The 21605-nt window shown below is 44.2% G+C and overlaps 1 protein-coding gene across 5 annotated transcripts in view; it reads left to right on the top strand.

The window, feature by feature from the left end:
• Window positions 1-9608: 9608 nt before the first annotated feature.
• The window catches only part of CNKSR2 (connector enhancer of kinase suppressor of Ras 2), a 414221-nt gene continuing 402224 nt past the window's right edge, over window positions 9609-21605 (top strand). For all 5 annotated transcript variants that reach the window (XM_044283965.1, XM_044283964.1, XM_044283963.1 and 2 more), the window contains exon 1: window positions 9609-9829. In XM_044283965.1, the coding sequence (XP_044139900.1) occupies window positions 9766-9829 (64 nt within the window). In that variant the 5' untranslated portion in view covers window positions 9609-9765. The remainder of the gene's footprint in view (window positions 9830-21605) is intronic.

Genomic DNA, 21605 nt, shown 5'->3' with positions numbered 1-21605 from the left:
AAAATGAAAATGGACAAGAGTTGTGCCTTAAAAAAACAGACCCTTCCTTCTAATTTTATTTAAGAATGGTGGCCATACCAGATGTTATAATTGAATCAATGGTGGCAAAACCATGTGGCTCCACTTGTAATGTTTTCTCGTCTTGAGGGGGAAACAGTAAGGCCCCTTTTACACGGGCGAGTTTTCCGCGCGGGTGCAATGTGTGAGGTGAATGCATTGCACCCGCACTGAATCCGGACCCATTCATTTCTATTGGGCTGTGCACATCAGCGGTAATTTTCACGCATCACTTGTGCGTTGCGTGAAAATCGCAGCATGCTCTATATTGTGTGTTTTTCACGCAACACAGTCCCCATAGAAGTGAATGGGGCTGCGTGAAAATTGCAAGCATACGCAAGCAAGTGCGGATGCGGTGCGATTTTCACGCATGGTTGCTAGGAGATGATCGGGATGGGGAACCGATCATTATTATTTTCCCTTATAACATTTTTATAAGGGAAAATAGTAGCATTCTTAATACATTAATTCTTAATGTGCTCATCACATGGTCCATCACAGATTGACCATGTTATGAGCGCAGTGACGTCACCAAAGGTCCTTTTCCTCCCAGGTCATCAAAGAAGAAGACAGAAGAGAAGCCGGGCTGCGCGAACAAGTGGATGAGGTGAGTTAAATTGTTTATTTTTTTTTAACCCCTCCATCCCTATTTAATATCTGCATTAAGAATGCTATTATTCTCCCTTATAACTATGTTATAAGGAAAAATATTAAAATCTACAGAACACCGATCCCAAACCCAAACTTCTGTGAAAAAGACCGGGTTCGGGTTTGGGTACCAAACATGCGGATTTTTCTAATGCGCGTCCAAAACGCATTAAAATGCTTTGCACTCACGGGGAAAAATCCCACATTTTCCCGCAACGCACCCGCATCTTTTCCCGCACGTCACCTGCAACGCCCGTGTAAACCCAGCCTAAGGCCTCATGCACACGACAGTATTTTTTCACGGTCCGCAAAAACGGGGTCCGTAGGTCCGTGATCCGTGACAGTTTTTTCGTCCGTGGGTCTTCCTTGATTTTTAGAGGATCCACGGACATGAAAAAAAAGTCGTTTTGGTGTCCGCCTGGCCGTGCGGAGCCAAACGGATCCGTCCTGAATTACAATGCAAGTCAATGGGGACGGATCCGTTTGACGTTGACACAATATGGTGCCATTTCAAACGGATCCGTCCCTATTGACTTTCAATGTAAAGTCTGGAGTCCCTTTTATACCATCGGATCAGAGTTTTCTCCAATCCAATGGTATATTTTAACTTGAAGCGTCCCCATCACCATGGGAACGCCTCTATGTTAGAATATACTGTCGGATATGAGTTAGAGCGTGAAAACTCATTTCCGACAGTATATTCTAACACAGAGGCATTCCCATGGTGATGGGGATGCTTCTAGTTAGAATACACTACAAACTGTGTACAAGACTGCCCCCTGCTGCCTGGCAGCACCCGATCTCTTACAGGGGGCCGTGATCAGCACAATTAACTCCTTCAGGTGCGGCACCTGAAGGGGTTAATTGTACTATCATATCCCCCTGTAAGAGATCAGGGCTGCCAGGCAGCAGGGGGTAGACCCCCCCCCCTCCCCAGTTTGAATATCATTGGTGGCCAGTTCGGCCCCCCCTCCCTCCCTCTATTGTAATAATAGGTTGTTGGCCAGTGTGCGGCCCCCCGCCCCCCCCCCCCCCCTCCTCCCTCTATTGTAATAATTCGTTGGTGGCACAGTGTGCGCCCCCCATCGCCCTCCCCTCTTCCTCCCTCTATTGTAATAAATCGTTGGTGGCACAGTATGCGCACCCCAGCATGTGGATGAGAGTTCTTAAAACTTTGCTGTACAATGCTACTATTTGCTGCACTAAAATCCACAGTAGGAAATTGACAGCTATTTACTCATGTGTGGATATACTCTATGGGTAACTGCAGGCCCTTTCCAACTGAGCTTCTTCCATTGCTGAACAAGGCATAGTGGATTGATATGTCTAAAATGAGAAAAATTGCACCACATTTTTGGGCACACTGTGTCAGGATTTATGCACATCGACAAGAGTAAATCTAGGCCAACAGATTTTGCAAGAGCTTAGCAGCAGAATCTTCAAAATGTGAACATGGCCTTATATTTCTTTTAAATCTTTCTCTTGTACTAATTGTTTTCCACAGTGTATAAATATAGGCAAAATATTTCACCAAAGGCCACTTTCACACATCAGTATTTGATCAGTATTCTGTATGAGTATTTGGGGACATTCACACAGTGTTTTGTGCAGACAGAATTTGGCATGTAAAGCCGTTGTTCAAACGGCTGCAAGTGCGCCAAGAAAAGATATGCCGCCGGCCTCCCATAGAAAATAAGGAGAACTGCATGTCGGATTTGTGCTGCCACTAGTGCGCGGATGCCGCCGGAAGTCCGCTCCAGCCCCATTCACTATATATCTGACCGTTGGTAGAACTTTAATCACGTCATTATGTAACTGCAGTTCAGCAGGGTCACGTCAGGAAAGAATTCACAGCATTATAAATTCTTATGATGCTGTGGATCCACTTCAGATGAGCAATGTTCATTCCAGGAAATACCGCTCCCACACTTAGCGTGTTTCCCAGACTGAATATGCTTATCTAAGGCTGGGTTCACACGGGCGTGTCCGGATTAGGTCCGGATGTGTCCCGGTGTTTTGCGGCAAACCTGCGCGATTAGATACGCAATTGCAGTCAGTTTTTATCACGTGGGTGCAATGTGTTTTGCACGCGCGTGATAAAAAACCGACTGTGGTACCCAGACCCGAACTTCTTCACAGAAGTTCTGGTTTGGGTTCGGTGTTGTGTAGATGTTATTATTTTCCCTTATAACATGGTTATAAGGGGAAATAATAGCATTCTGAATACAGAATGCTTAGTAGGTGATCAATTGAGGGTTAAAAAAAAAAAAAAATTAACTCACCTTCTCCTCTTGATCGCGTAGTTCCCGGTCTCTTCTTTACTTTTTTAATGATGAACTACTGGCTAGGACCTGTGGTGACGTCAGATCACATGCTCCAATCACATGGTCCATCACCGAGACCGGGAACTACGCGATCAAGAGGAGAAGGTGAGTTAATTTTTTTATTTTTGTTTAACCCCTCCAGCACTATTTTACTATGCATTTTGTATTCAGAATGCTATTATTTTCCCTAATAACCATGTTATAAGGGAAAATAATACAGTGAATATACTGTCACCTAGCAACCATGCGTGAAAATCGCTCCGCACTTGCTTGTGGATGCTTGCGATTTTCACTCAGCCCCATTCACTTCTATGAAATGAATGGGTCCAGTTTCAGTGCGGATGCAATGCGTTCACCTCCCGCATTGCACCCGCGCGGAAATCTCGCCCGTGTGAACTCAGCCTAAGGCCCCTTTCACACGGGCGAGTATTCCGCGCGGGTGCAATGCGTGAAGTGAACGCATTGCACCCGCACTGAATCCTGACCCATTCATTTCTATGGGGCTGTTCACATGAGCGGTGATTTTCACGCATCACTTGTGCGTTGCGTGAAAATCGCAGCATGCACCTCTTTGTGCGTTTTTCAAGCAACGCAGGCCCCATAGAAGTGAATGGGGTTGCGTGAAAATCGCAAGCATCCGCAAGCAAGTGCGGATGCGGTGCGATTTTCACGCACGGTTGCTAGGAGACGATCGGGATGGAGACCCGATCGTTATTATTTTCCCTTATAACATGGTTATAATGGAAAATAATAGCATTCTGAATACAGAATGCATAGTAAAATAGCGCTGGAGGGGTTAGAAAAAAAAAACTTGCTCCATCTCTCCTTCTGTCTTGATCTTAGCTCTGTGTAGCAACAAGGACCTTTGGTGACGTCACAGTCATCACATGATCCATCACATGATCTTTTACCATGGTGATGGATCATGTGATGACCCGAGTGACGTCACCACAGGTCCTGTTGCTACACAAAGCTAAGATGAAGACAGAAGGAGATGCCGGCTACGCGAGCATGTGGACTAAGGTGAGTTAAATTATTTATTGATTTTTTAACCCCTCCAGCGCTATTTTACTATGCATTCTGTATTCAGAATGCTATTATTTTCCCTTATAACCATGTTATAAGGGAAATTAATACAATGTACAGAGCACCGATCCCAAGCCCGAACTTCTGTGAAGAAGTTCGGGTTTGGGTACCAAACACGCGCAAGTTTTCTCACGCGAGTGCAAGACGCATTACAATGTTTTGCACTCGCGCGGAAAAATCGTAACATTTTCCCGCAACGCCCATCTGAAAGAGGCCTAAAACTGGGCTTAGGGTGTATTTATGTGGGATTTTTTTGACTGCATAGTAGACATGAGTGAATTTATTCTAACGAATCGATTTGTCTCGTCAGCAGAACTTCTTCACCTCTGGGGCGTTGTCCCTGCAGTTGCACTTGCCGCTAGATTGATAGTGTCTGTGATAGTATCTGCTTCAAAGCCAAAGCAGAGCTTCTGCCCTTGCTCTGCTAATCGGAGCAGCGACGCAGGCAGGAAATTGTCAGGGCTGGGCAAAATGTGGGCACTTCTTCACCTGCAGGGACAGCACCTCACAAATAATGAGCCAAATCAATTTTTTAGAATCAATTTGCTCATCTCTACTGTATAGTCAACGCAGCATTTAAAAAATATAAATAAATTACGGCAAAACCGCCTATGGTGAGTTGTGCAGTTTTTGGCCTTACAGCTTGTACAGGTAAGGCTACTTTCACACTTGCGTTTGATCGGATCCGTCTGCATTAATAACTTAGAAAAATTTCTAAGTGCGAAAGTAGCCTGAGCGGATCCGTTCAGACTTTCAATGTAAAGTCAATGGGGGACGGATCCGCTTGAAGATTGAGCCATATGGTGTCATCTTCAAGCGGATCCGTTCCCATTGACTTACATTGTAAGTCTGGACGGATCCGCACGCCTCCGCACCCTGGCCGTGCGGAGGCGAGCGGAGTGGAGGCTGAACGCCGCCATCCATTCAGACTGCATCAGGGCTGGACGGAAGCGTTCTGCTCCGCTCGTGAGCTCCTTCAAACGGAGCTCACGAGCGGACAGCAGAACGCTAGTGTGAAAGTAGCCTAAGGCTGGTTTCACACCTGAGCGTTTCTCAAACGCGCGTTTTACGCGCGTTTTTGTCGCGCGTTTTTATGCGCGTTTTTTGTAATAGTAAACGCGCGTTTGACGCGCGTTTGTGTGATTGACTGCAGTGTCCTATGGCCACAAACGCGCGTCAAAACGCCCAAAAGAAGCTCAAGTACTTGATTATGCGTCAGGCGTTTTACAGCGCGATCGTACGCGCTGTAAAACGCCCAGGTGAGAACCATTCCCATAGGGAAGCATTGGTTTTCATGTGTTGAGCGTTTTACAGCGCGTTTGAACGCGCTGTAAAACGCTCAGGTGTGAACCCAGCCTAAAGCTCACTGAAACCATAGGTTCACCTGTACAAGCAGAGCAGCTGAAAATCACATTGCAAAACTGCATAGCTCATGGCAAAAGCGTCTGCAGTCTTGCCATGGTGTTTTATTCAGTTTTAACTGTGTGGTTAAAAACATCCCACTTAAGTACATCCTTATACCTCATTCACACTTGAGTATTGAGTCAGTATTTTTCATCCCGTTTTTTAAGCCAAAACCAGGAGCATAAACACTGGAAATTTATAATAGAAGATTTACTCAAATTTTAGCTTGAACAATTAGTGGTCTTAAAGGGGTTTTCCAACTTCAGTCAATGGGGGCCTATTGCTAGGATATGCCGCCATTGTCTGATAGGTGCGGGACACACTTCTGGAACCTGAGCCTACACCGAGAACGGAGCACTGAAATTTGTGGAGGGTGCACTGCGCATGTGCAGCTGCCCTTCATTCATTTCTACGGGGCTGCCAAAAATAGCCAAGCACTTAGAAATGAATGGGAGCTGTGACCGCGTAAGCGTGGTGCGCTCCCTTTTACTACTATGGAGACAATGCTTGGTGGTGGCCAACTCGGGGAAACCACCTTCCCCACTCCATTCTCGGAGCACCTATTAGACAATGGGGATATATCCTAGCGATATGCCCTCATTGTCTCAGATGGGAATACCTCTTTAAGCCACTTTCAAAAATTATTTGGTGGGCATTTTGCATCAGTATTTGTAAGTCAAAACCAGGAGTGGAACCTGCAGTATTGAAAGATTTGTACCTCTCTGTGTCTCAGACCAATTCCTGCTTTTGGTTTTCACAGGCCTCATACACACGAAAGTTTGCCGACCAGGCCCGTGCTGCGGACCACAAATTTCACTTGAATGGGGTCCGCGATCCGCATGCGACTGTCCGCACCGCAAAAAAGTAGTGCATGCACTACTTTTTGGTGGTGCGGAGGCACGGACAGAAAACCCACGGAAGCACTCAGTAGTGTGAGTAGTAGCTTCCGATCTGTACCTCTGTTCCACACCGCACCACATCTCCTGGATTGCATACCCATTCAAGTGAATGGGTCCACATCCGTGATGGTGCCCGTGTATTGCGGACCCGCTGTTTGTCCGGCCGTGTGCATGAGCCCAAATACTGACCAGGCATATACACTGCAGACTAAGGTGCCTCATTTGGGTGCCATGACAACCCATCTGCATCCTTTAATTGTGTCGCAGGGGTGATGATGACAGGTTAAATGGTCGAGATTGGAGTTATATAGCTGACACCTGCTGTAAATGGCGTGGGAACAACTGTGATTTTCAAGCTTCATAATACATTGCTATGGATAGCAATTTTTTGCAGTGCAAAAGTGTAGATTTAGAGCAGTGGCGTAACTAGAACTTACTAAGCCCTACAGCAAATTTGTGAATGAGCCCCCAACCCAAGCCACCCCCTCCTGCCTTGGAACCTTCACTCCTGCGTCTAGTCAAGATCGCTCTCTCAGACGATGTCAGGCAGTCGCTCCATCCGCACGTATATTTTGTCAGTGTAAATTATATCATTGTATAATACTGTTGAGGGTCCGTGACAATAAAATCTTTTAGTCCTCCTCCTGCCTGGGCCCCTTCTGAGTTCAGGTCCCATAGCAGCTGAATACCCTGCTACCACTATAGCTATGCCCCTGGTTTAGACATAGTCTTAGGCTGGTTTCAGAAAAAGTAAGGCCTCGTCCACATATCAGTTTGGAGATCCGGCACACTGTTCCGTCACAGAGCAGCCTACCAGGCCTCACAGGCATTGCCAGATTCTCTACTTCATTGCCAGATCTCCATTGACTGCAATGGGGTCAAGTGGTGATCCGGACGACTTCTTGCATAAATGGCGGGTTTTGGCTGGAGAAAAACTGCAGCATGCAACGATTTTTCGTCCGGCCTACAGCCGGCATTTGCGCTGGATCGAAACAATTTTTTTCTAAAAAATTTGACGAAACGGCGAATCGAATTTTTGAAAAATTCACTCATCTCTAGTTGCCAGGGGAGAAAGGTCAGCCTTTCAAATGGGAGACTATTTTGTTGCTTTCCAGTCTTCTGGACTCACAAAGGAGTGTCTTCGACTCCTATACACTGGGCATTCGATGACTGGTTTCATGATCCTCCCATCAATTGGTCCAGCAATTTCCTTAATTCCTCTTATTACAAATGTGATATAGCAATATATATAGTCAGATGTCCGAAATTAAGATGTGAACACAGCTTTAGGCTACATGTACATGACCGTATGTGTTTTGCGGTCCGAAAATTGCGGATCCACAAAAAAAACGGAAGGCGGAACGTATAGCATCCGTTTTTTTTTGAGGATCCGTTTTTTGGGCGGATCCATTGTAGTAATGCCTATCCTTGTCCGCAAACTAGAAAAAAATAGGACATGCACTATTTTTGGGGCGGAGCAACGGAACGGACATACTGATGCGGACAGCACACGGCGTGCTGTCTGCGTTTTTTGCGGACCCATTGAAATGAATGGGTCCGCATTCTATCAGCAAAAAAAAACGGATCGGACACGGAAACAAAATACAGTCGTGTGCATGAGGCCTTAAACAGTTTGTCTGACTGTCACATTTTGTAAACCGAACTTGGCTAGGCTGATCCAAACTCCCTGGTACATAGTGATCAGATTGAGGGCCCATTCAGAAGTCAGTAGTTCTGGGTCCGCATTAGTTCCGCAAATTTTCGGAACGGGTGCGGACCAATTCATTTCAATGGGGCCGCAAAAGATGCTAACAGCACATCGTGGCCCCCTCAAAAAGATAGAGCATGTCCTATTCTTGTCCGCAATCACAGACAAGAATAGGCATTTCTATAACAGGGCCGGCCATGTGCAGTCCGCAAAATGCGGAACACACAGCCAGTATCCATGTTTTGCGGATCCGCAATTTGCGGACCGCAAAAATCTTATGGACGTCTGAATGAACACTACAGGGCAGCATCGCTTCAATAAGGAAAAGGGTACTTTCACACTAGCGTAAGAAGAATCTGCCTGCTGGATCCGGAAATCCTCATGCAAATGGAGATCATTTGTTTCCGGATCCGAATCCGTCTGACAAATGCATCAAAATACCGGATCCGTCTCTCTGTTATCATCTGGAAAAACGAATCCAGTATTTATTTTTTTTCACATTTTTAAAGGTCTGCGCATGCGCAGACCAGAAACCCGGTTCCGTTAATGTGGCAATTTCTTGAACACTTGATGCCGGATCCGCCATGAATACATTTCAATGAAAATTAATGCCTGATCCAGCATTCCGGCAAGTGTTCTGGAATTTTGGCCGTAGAAAATACAGCAGCATGCTGCGGTATTTTCTCCGGCCAAATACCGTAAAAGGGAAGGAACGGAAGACATCCTGATGCATACATTCAGAATGAATTAGGATAAAACTGATTTTCCCCCGGTATTGAGCCCCTATGACGGAACTCAATACCGGAAAACGTTAACGCTAGTGTGAAAATACCCTGACCCTAAGTTCACACCTGAGCGTTTTACAGCGCGTTCAAACGCGCTGTAAAACGCTCAACACATGAAAACCAATGCTTCCCTATGGGAATGGTTCTCACCTGGGCGTTTTACAGCGCGTACGATCGCACTGTAAAACGCCCGACGCGTACTTGAGCTTCTTTGGGGCGTTTTGACGCGCGTTTGTGGCCATAGGACACTGCAGTCAATCACACAAACGCGCGTCAAACGCGCGTTTACTATTACAAAAAACGCGCATAAAAACGGTGGGAAAGCAGGGTAAACCTGAATGGATTGTTATGCAGGTAATTTACAATTTTCTGGATTTCTGCCTAAAGCATGTCCGTGTAACTCTGCATGCATCCAGTTTTTGCCTCTTCTGTCTTGCTGCTATGTCTACGAAACATAAACTATAAGAAGGTGTATGATAGAAGCGACTGTCGCACATCAGGCGTAGGAAAGTAGAAGTAAATGGTTTTTCTAGTGTAGGAATGTGTGCTGTGTGTGACTGTGGGTGGAGGGATGATGTCATGATGGGAGGTGGGGAAGAGCAGTGGGAGAAGCTAACTGAAGAGTGAGCCTTGCTTGCAGTGAGTGAATGGTGGGAAGCAGCAGCATTGTGCACAGTGGAGAGGAGCTGCCTGACAACTGATGCTGCTGCTCATGGAAGCCTGGACTGAGCAACATTGCTGACATCCCTAGCAGCTTCCTCTAATACAGTGCCTGCTCTTGTGTTGCCAGGAGGACTGACAAGCCTGTGGTTGTATCATCTAATCATCTTTGTGGGCACCTGGCAAAGTTCAGCATGGCATTAATAATGGAACCAGTGAGCAAATGGTCTCCCAGTCAGGTAGTGGATTGGATGAAAGGTAATGTCATTTTATTAACTCTTAAAAACAATTGGATGCATGTCATGTCTTAGCTTTAGGGTCTGGCACGATTTACATGTCCTATACCAACTCATGGAGGACTTGTTTAACCAGGATTTTCTTCTGAGGAACAGATGTCTTGGAGGATTAGGTGGATCCTTGCTTCCTGTCGCACAGGTGCCAGTGAGGAGTGAGCAGCATTTGACTTCTCCAGAGCTCCAACCACATGTGAGCTTGGAAAGTTCTCCTGTAGATTATGATGAGGTAATAGACCTCAGGTACCACCACCGCTAGATGATGATAAGACCTATGATGCCACCCGGGATCTGTGTGGTCCCCTCATACATAATCTTTTTCCTACATCTGAGATTCTCCTGATTTACGATTAGGTGAAACTCAGTATTGAACCCATATTTACCTGTTAAATAGATTTAAACACATCTTAATTAATTTCTCCCTTAGCCTACAAAATAGGTCACCAGCAATTAAATTCAATGGCATATTTTTCTTTTTTATACAAGACAAGACATGGGTTAACACTACAGTACACCAACTAATTGCCTAATTAAGGTTGATGTGAAGTAAAGATTGCTTTCCAGATCCACTTGTCCTCTTTTAACGTTTGGATGAGCTATGAATCCTGGTGGGATTTCTCAGAGGCTTTCAGAACGAAATGCGAAATTGGGGCATGGAAATGGTGCCAGATCTATTATAGAAAACCTCTTGTCTTTGAGAAAAAGGGAATCTTGTGGATGGATCTAGTGCAGGGTTCTGCTGCCAACAGACGTTGATTAATGACCCTTCACAATTGACGTGTGGGTCCAGAGTATTAACTCTTATACTGCTGGGGCTGTTTGGCAGGTTTCTCTAAAATAAGGGTTGTTTATGGTGTAGTTTGATTTGACCAGACTAATAGACTGTATAGTATAAACTGAAAATGGAGTGAGACCTTGATTATATTGATCTTATATGGCATTCTGGTGGTATGCTTGGTGTTTGTGATCCGTCGCTAGTCAGAAATTGCAGGGCTATGTGATCAGTTTGCGTATGTGCTCCACAGTGATTTATGACATTAATTCATGAAATTGAATTGTGCTTGATTATGTTTTACATAGAAAATTGTTTATGTCCACTTATATAAAATCGGTGCTCTCCATACCTCAGAGCAGGTGAACAAAACCCTTTTCTGGTATGAGGGGCCACCTATATAGCTTGTACCACTCCCAAGAGCCACAGTAACATGTAAAGGTGTATTCCCTTCTGAGACATATGTGGCATAAGTACAAAGGTGGGGGTTTTACATTATGGAGCACCCACCTACCAGAAGAACCCTCTGAATAGTCAAGCATTTCACAACCCCCATAAACGATTTCTCTGGTGTGCAGAATGGAATTATAAGACTCCAATGTGCTATATGTAGGTTCCAGAGATGGTACCCCCACCTATCAATCATTTACATTAGGTGTCCACAAGGCATAGTAAAGAACAGGGTTGCGACGCTACTTGCAAGCTGCAGGAACCTCAACCCCAGAATTGCAAAAAAAAATCCAACCGTGCTCTATTTTTTTGCGGTTCTGAAGTTGCAGCAGATTTAAAGTCACTCTACCAGCCCATTAATTTCTACAGTGGCAGTGTTAGGCTACATGCACACGACCGTATGTGTTTTGAAGTTTGCAAATTGCGGATCCGCAAAAAAAAAAATGGATGACATCCGTATACCATCCAATTTTTTTTTTTTTTTTTTTGCAGATCCATTGTAACAATGCCTAAAACGGACAAGAATAGGACATGTTCTATATTTTTTTTTTTTTTTTTTTTTTGCGGGGCTACGGAACAGACATACGGATGCGGATAGCACACACGGTGTGCTGTCCACATTTTTGGCGGACTCATTGAAATGAATGGGTCTGCATCCTATCCGCAAAAAAAAAAAAATCTGAACGGACAGGGAAACGCAATACATTCATGTGCATGAGGCCTTACACAGCATTCCCTGGCCGCATGAAGAGTGCCAAGCCTAGATCGCCATGCAGCCCAAGCCTTATACCAGATTTCTTGTGTGTTATTAAATTTGCAGGGTAGTGTAGTTTTCTACCCCTTTTCAGAAAAATGTCAAGGGAGATGTAGCAGGGTAAAAAGTCCAAAATCTTTAGCATAACGAGGCTTGCACAAAAATACATATTTTTATTTTTTATACGCCAGAAACCGACATCTCCCAGTGCCTACATTGATATCTAGTACAGGAAAGTACAGATATCCTGATCAGTACAGGAAAGAGAGGACAGAGCTGGCACCTAAGGCCTCTTTCACACTTGCGTTGTCCGGATCCGGCGTGTACTCCACTTGCCGGAATTACACGCCGGATCCGGAAAAACGCAAGTGTACTGAAAGCATTTGAAGACGGATCCGTCTTCAAAATGCTTTCAGTGTTACTATGGCAGCCAGGACGCTATTAACGTCCTGGTTGCCATAGTAGGAGCGGGGAGCGGGGGAGCGGTATACTTACAGTCCGTGCGGCTCCCCGGGCGCTCCAGAATGACGTCAGAGCGCCCCAGGCGCATGGATCATGTGATCCATGCGATCACGTCATCCATGCGCTTGGGGCGCCCTGACGTCACTCTGGAGCGCCCCGGGAGCCGCACGGATGGTAAGTATGCTGCTCCCCGCTCCCCACTACACTTTACCATGGCTGCCGGGACTTTAGCGTCCCGGCAGGCATGGTAACCATTGAGAAAAAGCTAAACGTCGCATCCGGCAATGCGCCGAAACGACGTTTAGCTTAAGGCCGGATCCGGATCAATGCCTTTCAATGGGCATTCATTCCGGATCCGGCCTTGTGGCAAGTGTTCCGGATTTTTGGCCGGAGCAAAAAGCGCAGCATGCTGCGCTATTTGCTGCGGCTAAAAAACGTTCCGTTCCGGAACGGAAGACATCCTGATGCATCCTGAAGGACGGACTGTCCATTCAGAATGCATTAGGATAATCCTGATCAGTATTCTTCCGGCATAGAGCCCCGACGACGGAACTCTATGCCGGAAGAAAAGAACGCAGATGTGAAAGAGCCCTAAGGGTACTTTCACACTTGCGTTTTTCTTTTCCGGCATAGAGTTCTGTCACAGGGGCTCTATACCGGAAAAGAACTGATCAGTTTTATCCCCATGCATTCTGAATGGAGAGTAATCCGTTCAGTTTGCATCAGGATGTCTTCAGTTCAGTCGTTTTAACTGATCAGGCAAAAGAGAAAACCGCAGCATGCTACGGTTTTATCTCCGGCGAAAAAAACTGAAGACTTGCCTGAACGCCGGATCCGGCATTTTTTCCCATAGGGATGTATTAGTGCCGGATCCGGTGTTCCGTTATGCGCATGCGCAGACTGAAAAAAATAAATGCCGGATCTGTTTTGCCGGATGACACCGAAACGACGGATCCGGCATTTCAATGCATTTTTTCGACTGATCAGGCATTTTTTAAGACTGATCAGGATCCTAGTTAGCATACATTTTTCCTGATCCGGCAGGCAGTTCCGGCGACGGAACTGCTTGCCAGATCTCTCTGCCGCAAGTGTGAAAGTAGCCTAATGATGGCACTCCTTTTCTATTCATCTGAGCTGTTGTGGCACAGACAAGTGTCTTGATGATTGGGGACCACACAGAATGGCATTGTGCTCTACGTGTGGTGCTGGTTGGGCACCCATGTTTTTGAACTTTAGAGTTCTGGATCACTTTATTAGGACACAAAGCATTATTGATACATTTCTTTACATTGCCTCTTTAGCTCTGACATATTCTGCAGCATTGCACAGGATTGTCACTCACGTCAGTGATACACACTGTGGCACAATTTTCATAGGAGGCCAAAGAATCTGGCAAAACCCGCAATGGTCTTTTCCAATATATTTTACATCCTGTGTGGCGGTACCTTGACTATAGATGCCATATTTTTTTAATTTCAGGATTTGATTAGAGTCTGCATTCAGCCTGTAGACTTTGATGTAAAAAGGGTCCTGGCTATATCCACATCCCACAATAATATTCTGTGTAGGAACTGTATATTAACGGAGTTGTCCAGCTTTTACTAAGTTATGGTCTATCCTCTGGATAGGCCATCACTAGCTGATTGACAGGGTTCCGACACCCAGCCAGTCAGTTGTTTAGGTGTAAATCTGGTGCTGGAACTACACAGTACCCTCAATATGTAGTGGACAGAGCTTGTCGTCGTAACACTGCTCCGATTGACTTCACTGGGAGGTGCACTATAGTAACAAACTCCCTCTACTACGTTTGTATTACATGGACATTTCATTGATCTCAGTAGTCACTATGTAATGCTTCATTTCACCTATAGTGGTGCTGCAGGAGAACAGAACACTTGCCAGGTTCCCACGCAGACAACGCCATGTCCAATTTCAGGATAATCTTTTATCATCCAAAACATGAAGTGTATACAAAAAGTAGAGAGGTGAATCTGGCTCGATTACCTATAAATAATATTCACATCTACTGTATATTTGAATACACTTGTAGATAAGTAAATGGGAACTTACTTCCAGTGTTCCCGCTAAGCCTTGGAAGCTGCTGAGCGGGGTTGGCTTAGAGCTTGGGCAATGCTACATCAAAGATAATCGTGACATTGGACAAAAAGCATAAGGTATTTATAACCCTACACGATATCTCATCATGAATATAACCCCTACACTAATCTGTGCATTATATAGTATAATCCATACCATACAGTAGAACCCATGTACCATGCTGTACAATTTACAGTATAACCCCTACACCATGACATACATTATAATCCCTACACCATGCTGTGCAATGCAGTATATCTTGCTGTATTGTCTACTAGGGTTGTTGCGGGTATAGAAATTTCAATACCCAATCGATACTTTTGTCCTGGTATCGTATTTCCATTTTTTTTCGATACTGGGCTGCGCAGTCTAGTATCTCGGAACATGGGAGTGCTGCTGTCAGCACGCTCATGTTCCCTCAGCAGCACAGGGGAGAAGGAAGCAGTCTCTCCCTCCCCCCCGTGGTGCTGCTCCCAATAAAGACAGAGGGGGGGGGGAGGGCGCATTGCGCCACCAATGATAGGAGGACCTTTCATGGGTCCGGACTTTAAGTAGCAAGCTACATAGAGCGGCTCCCAGAGATCTCCCTGCACTTACTATTATTCCTGGGCGCCACTCTGTTCACCCGCTGTGCCCCCGTTACCGTCTCCTGCTCTGTATGCTAATTACTACTATCGGAGCAATGGGGAGGAGACATCGGCTTCTCTCCTGGGTGTCCTGGGTGTTTCTTCACTGCGATTGGACAGCGCTATAGCCAGGGAGAAGGAACGCTTAGGAGAGAAGCTGATGTCTCCTCCCCATTGCTCTGATAGTAGTAATTAGCATACGGATCAGGAGACTGTAACGGGGGCACAGCGGGAGAACGGAGCGGCACCCAGGAATAATAGTAAGTGCGGGGACATCCCTGGGCGCCGCTCTATGTAGCCTGCTAACTTGACTAAGTCCGGACCCATGAAAGGTCGTCTTTAACTATTAATCTACTGCTGGCACCCGCACTTACTGCTGGCACCCGCTGATCTACTGCTGGCACCCGCCTCCTGTATTAAAGGTTAATGATCATTAGTGGCGCAGAGCGCCTGCCCCCCTCAACCCCCCAGTATTAAAATCATTGGTGGCAGTGGCCACTGGGTCCCCTCCCCTTCTCATTGGTGGTAGTGGCAGCTTCTGATCGGAGCCCCACAGTGTAATCCTGGGGCTCCGATCGGTTACCATGGCAGCCAGGATGCTACTGAAGCCATAGTAATCTCCCTGCTGCTGTGTGTACTATGTACAGGGCAGCAGGGAGAGTGTGAAGTCTTTTTCACTGTAATAGAGCTTTATCAGTGTGAATGGGACAAGGGATTAAAAGATCCCAGGTTCTAGCCCCTAAGGGGGGAAATTGTTATAAAAAAAAAACGCCAAAATATTAAAGGATAACTGTTTTTTTTTTTTTTTTTTTTGGAGTATTGGATTGTGGTGATTAGTATCACCTTGGTGGCCCTATTTCAACTTTTCACTGTGTATTCAATTACCCCTTAATTCCACATTTTTGTTCCCTCTACTGCCTATTTTTACCTGTGCTTAAAATAGGGTTGCTAGGCATGGTCCGTCTATCTGTTTATAGGGTGCGTGCAAGGTCACATTACTGACAGCCAGGGACTGTAAGTAAATGGTTAAAGCCAGGTCCTCCCCAGCAGCTGATAACAGTGCCTGGGCTGTGTGCACTTCTCCCTGTCCCTGCACTTGGCAGACGCTCCCTCACTCAGCAGAGCTGGAGAATGCAGAGTTGGAGCAGCGCACACCAGGGAAGGGAGATCTGCCATCTGCTTAGTGTATAAATGAAAGCAACATGTGGTAAGAGGACCCCTTTGTGCTGCAGGAGATTAACCCTTTAGGGCGAGAGCTCTGGTTACTGACACTTTTGGGGGTCTATTGTTACTGGCTAGTGCATATGAGGAGTTCAATGCATTGTGGGTAGTGAGGGCAGACGGGATTAGCCTCAGGGTGAGGGCAGTGGCGGCCATCTTAACTGAATAGTGAAATTGCAGTTTTATGCAGACTGGTTGCTAAGGGCTGAATCGTATCAAATATGGGGTAAGTCGGTCTAATAGTAACTGATTCTGGAATATCATGTTATTAGTAACTTCAGATATGAAAATTGAAATTAGGGTCTAAATGTGACAGTTATCCTTTAAGTATAAAATCACCCTCTTTCCCAATTTTACATTTAAAATATATAAACAATAAATAAACATATCACATATCGCCACGTCCGAAAAGTCCAAACTATTAAAATATTTTTAAAAACTGCGGTGAATGCCGGAACAGAAAAAAAATAAAAATGGAGCGATTCCCCATTTTTTAAAATGTAAAGTGCACGTGGCTTTTTTGTTGTGGTTGTTTTTTTTTTTTTTTTTTTCACATGGTATCGAGTATCGTAATACTCTTTTATGGTATCGAAATCGAAGAAAAAATTTCGTATCGCAACAACTCTATAGTCTACACTGTGTTGTACAATATAGTTTAACCCCTGCACCATGCTATACAGCATAATTTATATATGCCGTGCAACATACAGTATAACCCTGCACCATGCTGTACTGTATGCAGTATAATCCATACAACATGCCATATTATGCAATATTCTGTATATTCCCGCATAATTTACAGTATAACCTATATACCATGCTGTACAACATACAGTATAATCCATATACCATGCTGTACAATATAACCTCTACACCATGCCATGCTTTTTTTTTTTTTTTGTCTTTAGCTTTCTTTATTTTCTTGGATTTCCTTCTGTCGACTTTCAATCTTTAATACGTTTATGATCTTTGTAGTTTAATTTACAATTTTGTCATATTCTATTTGTAATTTATTTTAATGGTTAGATCCTATGAGACCCTTTTATTTTTTAATCTGTCTCTTTGTCACTTTCATAAAAGTTTTATAGACATTAATAAAACATAATTCTGGATATGAGTTCTATGTTAGGACCCAACAATTATCACGCATCATGTTAATTTATTGTGTCTTGCAGGAAAAGCCGCAGTTTGTAGCAATTTACCTATTATTCAGTGCTTAGGACAACATGACATAATTAGTTCCCCTGTGACAACAGAGATGTTCTCACTGCACTACAAGTGACAGCATCTCTCCATATAATCTGCATTCTATGAATTAATTTCTAGGTTGGGTGTAATGTCAGAGCTGTGCTGTGTGTCGTGAGTAAAGATGTCCTCTCCCCCCCCCCCATTCTGCTTTGCTCAAACACTGATCGACAAATTGGAGCTGGATCCCCCTCTTCCCTGTCTAATAACTGTTTTACTATATATTAAATGTTTTTGTGACTGAGGAGGTACAATTTTCAGCCTACAGGTTGAATAAATAAATACAGGTAAGGAAAATACATATTTCACTTGTCGTAGTAAGATATACCAAAGTGCATGTGAGCATCAAAACTGGGCCATGGATAAATGGAAGAAGGGGGCTTGATTTGAGGAATCCTGTTTTCTTTGGCATTATGTGGATGTATGTGTGCGCCTTACTTACCTGAGGAAAGCAAGTCATCGGAGACGGTGGGATTCTCTGGGTAATGTTACGCTGGGAAACCTTGGGCCCTGTAATTCATGTTGATGTTTCTTTGACACCTACCTGCCACACTGTTAACATTCTTTAAGAATAGGTTGAGAAACATGACATAATCTTGGCTTGGTCTCCTGATTCCCTAAATCATAATCCAATTAAGCATTGTTGGGATTTACGGGGAAAAAACAGTCCAGTCCATGGAGGCCTCAAAGGAACTGTAACTGTCACCTTCTATCAATAGATATGATGTTTAGCAGCTGAAGGATGGAACTGAGAATGGGTATGTGCCCGTGAGCGTTGTTACTGACCATTTCTCTGTTCAGAAATCACAGCATCTTCTGTGTTTATCCATTTTTCACGCAAGACTGGTCTATTCAAGTCAATGGGCCAGTGGAAAAAATATATAAAAATTTGCAGCAAATGGATGGCATCCGTGTGCGTTATGTATTTGGCTGCTAGGAAATTCTGTGTGTTAGGCCTCATGCAGAGGACAGTTGTGTGTTTTGCGGTCCGCAAACCGCGGATCTGCAAAACACGGATGGCGTCTGTGTGCATTCCGCAATTTGCGGAACGGCACGGACAACCTTTAATATAACTGCCTATTCTTATCTGCAAAGCGCGGACAAGAATAGGACAGGTTATTTTTTTTTTTTTTTTTTGCGGGGACTACGGAACGGAGCAACGGATGTGGACAGCACATACTGAAGTGAATGGTTCCACATTCGAGCCGCCAAAACTGCGGCTCGGATGCGGACCAAAACAGCGGCCGTGAGCATGAGGCCTTATTCTTAGTTTTATTTTATTACCTACTTTAAAAATGGATGATTAATGGATGCAATCTGGATGGAAAGGAATGGAAACTCTGTTGTCACAGACAAAACTAAATAAACTTGCATGCAACATCATTTTTCACTGAACAGAGTCTGAGATGTTTCATATCACTTGTGTGAAAGGGACCTAAAATTTATTAAATATTAAAGGGACCTTCTAAAATTTTAAAATTAACTTCAAAGAGGTTGTGCAAGAATGGGGAAGGGGGTTTGGCAACCCTCAACCACTTGGCCAGACGTGTATAGGGAAGCTTACTTACCTGCTTCCTGGCGCTGGCTCCCTGCTTCTTCTTCTCTTCCCAGCCTGCAATGCTCTGCTGATCTCCCTCCCTTTAAACATCAAGTTTGATATTTCAGCAGCCAATCACTAGCTGCGGTGGTAAACATCTGCCTTTAGGTCATGACAAATGGTCACATGAGGCAAGGGGTTCCAGTCTCTCCCAGGGCCAGAGGGAGCTCAGCGGAGCATCGTAGGCCTGGAGGGGAAGGAGCTTGGAACTAGCAGCAGGATGCAGGTAAGTTATCTTCCCTTTACAGGTCCAGCCAAGTGTGGGCATTTGCCAAACCCCCTGACCCAATTCATGCACAACCCCATTAATATGCCCAAAAATGGTAAATGAAGACAAATCGCCATATACTTATTAATTTTAATGATTTAGTACCGCTCCTGTACCACTGACGCCTGCTGTTCTATGGCCAATAAGTGTCAAACACTCTTTATGCCTAAGACAGATATTAAAATTTATCAACTTCAGTATAATGACATTAGATGACATCAGATTTATGTGATTGTGTCTAGATATTGTCGTAATAATTGGCACAGTTTGGTGCAGCTAGTTTTAGAAAACTTCAGTAAACTTGGCTGTGTGGGACAAAGTGTGTGGCCTAAAGGTGAGACATTTAGTGCCAAAATTTCAACACATCTGTGGCAAAAAATTATGTGGCAAAGTTGTAGGCCAAACAAATAGGTGGTATAAAGTTAGACAGAAATTTTTAGCCATGGACCAAATTTATCATCCAGCATGAGCCAGTATAATACATTTGGAGAATCTTACTGCTTTACACTGTCTACATTTTAGACTTAGGCTATATGCACACAACCGTATGTGTTTTGCGGTCCGCAAAAAAAATAAAAATAAATGGATGACATCCATATGCCATCCGTTTTTTTTTTTTTTTTTTTTTGCGGATCTATTGTAACAATGACTAAAACAGACAAGAATAGGACATGTTGTATTTTTTTTATGGGGCTACGGAACGGACATACTAATGCGAACAGCACACCGTTGAAATTAATGGTTCTGCATTCTTTCCGCAAAAAAAAACGTAACGGACACAGAAAAAAACAACATTCGTGTGTATGTAGCCTTAAAATAAGTAAATCTGTACTGTTGTTTCTATCTTGTTTCTAACTCCTAAACAATCACTTTATATTTCAAACTGGACTTTTTTCCTTCATGAGGTATAGATAACAATGGAACTCACTTTCCGTCCTTTTTCCTTTTTCTTTTGCCCTTCCTTTTCTCTTTTCCCCTTCCTTTTTTCTTTTGGCCTCATGCACATGACCGCTGTCCTGGTCCGCATCCGAGCCGCAGTTTTTGCGGCTCTGGTGCGGACCCATTCACTTTAATGCTCCATTACGTAGCCCCGCAAAAAGAATATAACATGTCCTATTCTTGTCCGTTTTGCGGATAAGAATAGGCATTTCTACAATGGGCCGCCCGTTCTGCAAATTGTGGAAGGCACACGGGCGGCTTCCGTGTTTTGCGAATCCGCGGTTTGCAGACCGCAAAACACAACGGTCGTGTGCATGAGGCCTTTCTCTTTCCCCTTCCTTTTTTTCTTTCTCCTTCCCTTCCATTTTCTCTTTCTCCTATCCCCTTCCTTTTCTCTTCCCTTCTCCCTTTTTCTCTTTCACTCCCTGTTGTTATTAGCAACTGATTCCACTGGAATCTTTAGTAATTCTATTGAAGAATTATTATTATTTAGATAGATATGTTTTTTTTTTTTTGCTGAAAAAAAGGATGTAATATATGTAACGGAACACAGACATCACCATGGTGACTGCTGATTAAATCTAAGGCCAGGGTAACACAGTCCATGTGTCGGCCGAATATCCTGGACCGTGTTTCTCTGACCAATCACGGTTGTGTAAATTAGCCCTAAATACATTTGCCTTGTGTAAGGGTGCTACCACAGAGTCATTTTTGTAGTGTCTTTTGGCTTGTAAATAACACCAGGAAATCCTGGTATTTTTTAAAAGCATTTTTTAGCGGTGTCTGATTGCTGGCCAAAAAGCTGCCTGGTGGCCACACGGAATGTTCTCAATGGGAAGGCAGTGCTGCTCTTCATTTTGGCTATGGATTATAGCCATGACCATGGGAGGCAGTCTTGCCTGCTAATCCATCACAAGTTCCCATGGTCAAAAGATGTCGTATGAACGTACCCTTATGATGCAAGTATCACATGTAATATTGTAGCTTGAAAATGTTCCATCTGCTTGTTAGAAAATTCCTGTATACATTTCCTAATTCTTGGGAACCACCGTCTGACTGTTGACCTTAGCTTTTCGGGGATCTTTTCTTTCTTTGATTAGCTAATTGATATAATGTTTGGGGTAACAGAGAGGTGAATATGGAGAATTACTATAAACGTTGAGTATATCATGTACTCTGTTTCAACCGGAATTGTACTGTATCTGCTTCATTATTAGATTTTCTGTAACTTAATGACAAATACACTTTGGGCTCAGATCCAATTACATTATTATTGAATTTTACCTAGGAATAAAGTAAATCCAGAGACA

This window comes from Bufo gargarizans, chromosome 3 (assembly GCF_014858855.1).
Source record: "Bufo gargarizans isolate SCDJY-AF-19 chromosome 3, ASM1485885v1, whole genome shotgun sequence".
NCBI classification, from domain to species: Eukaryota; Metazoa; Chordata; class Amphibia; order Anura; family Bufonidae; genus Bufo; species Bufo gargarizans.
The sequence above is the reverse complement of the archived record's forward strand: the minus strand, read 5'-3'. Positions and strand labels throughout refer to the sequence as shown.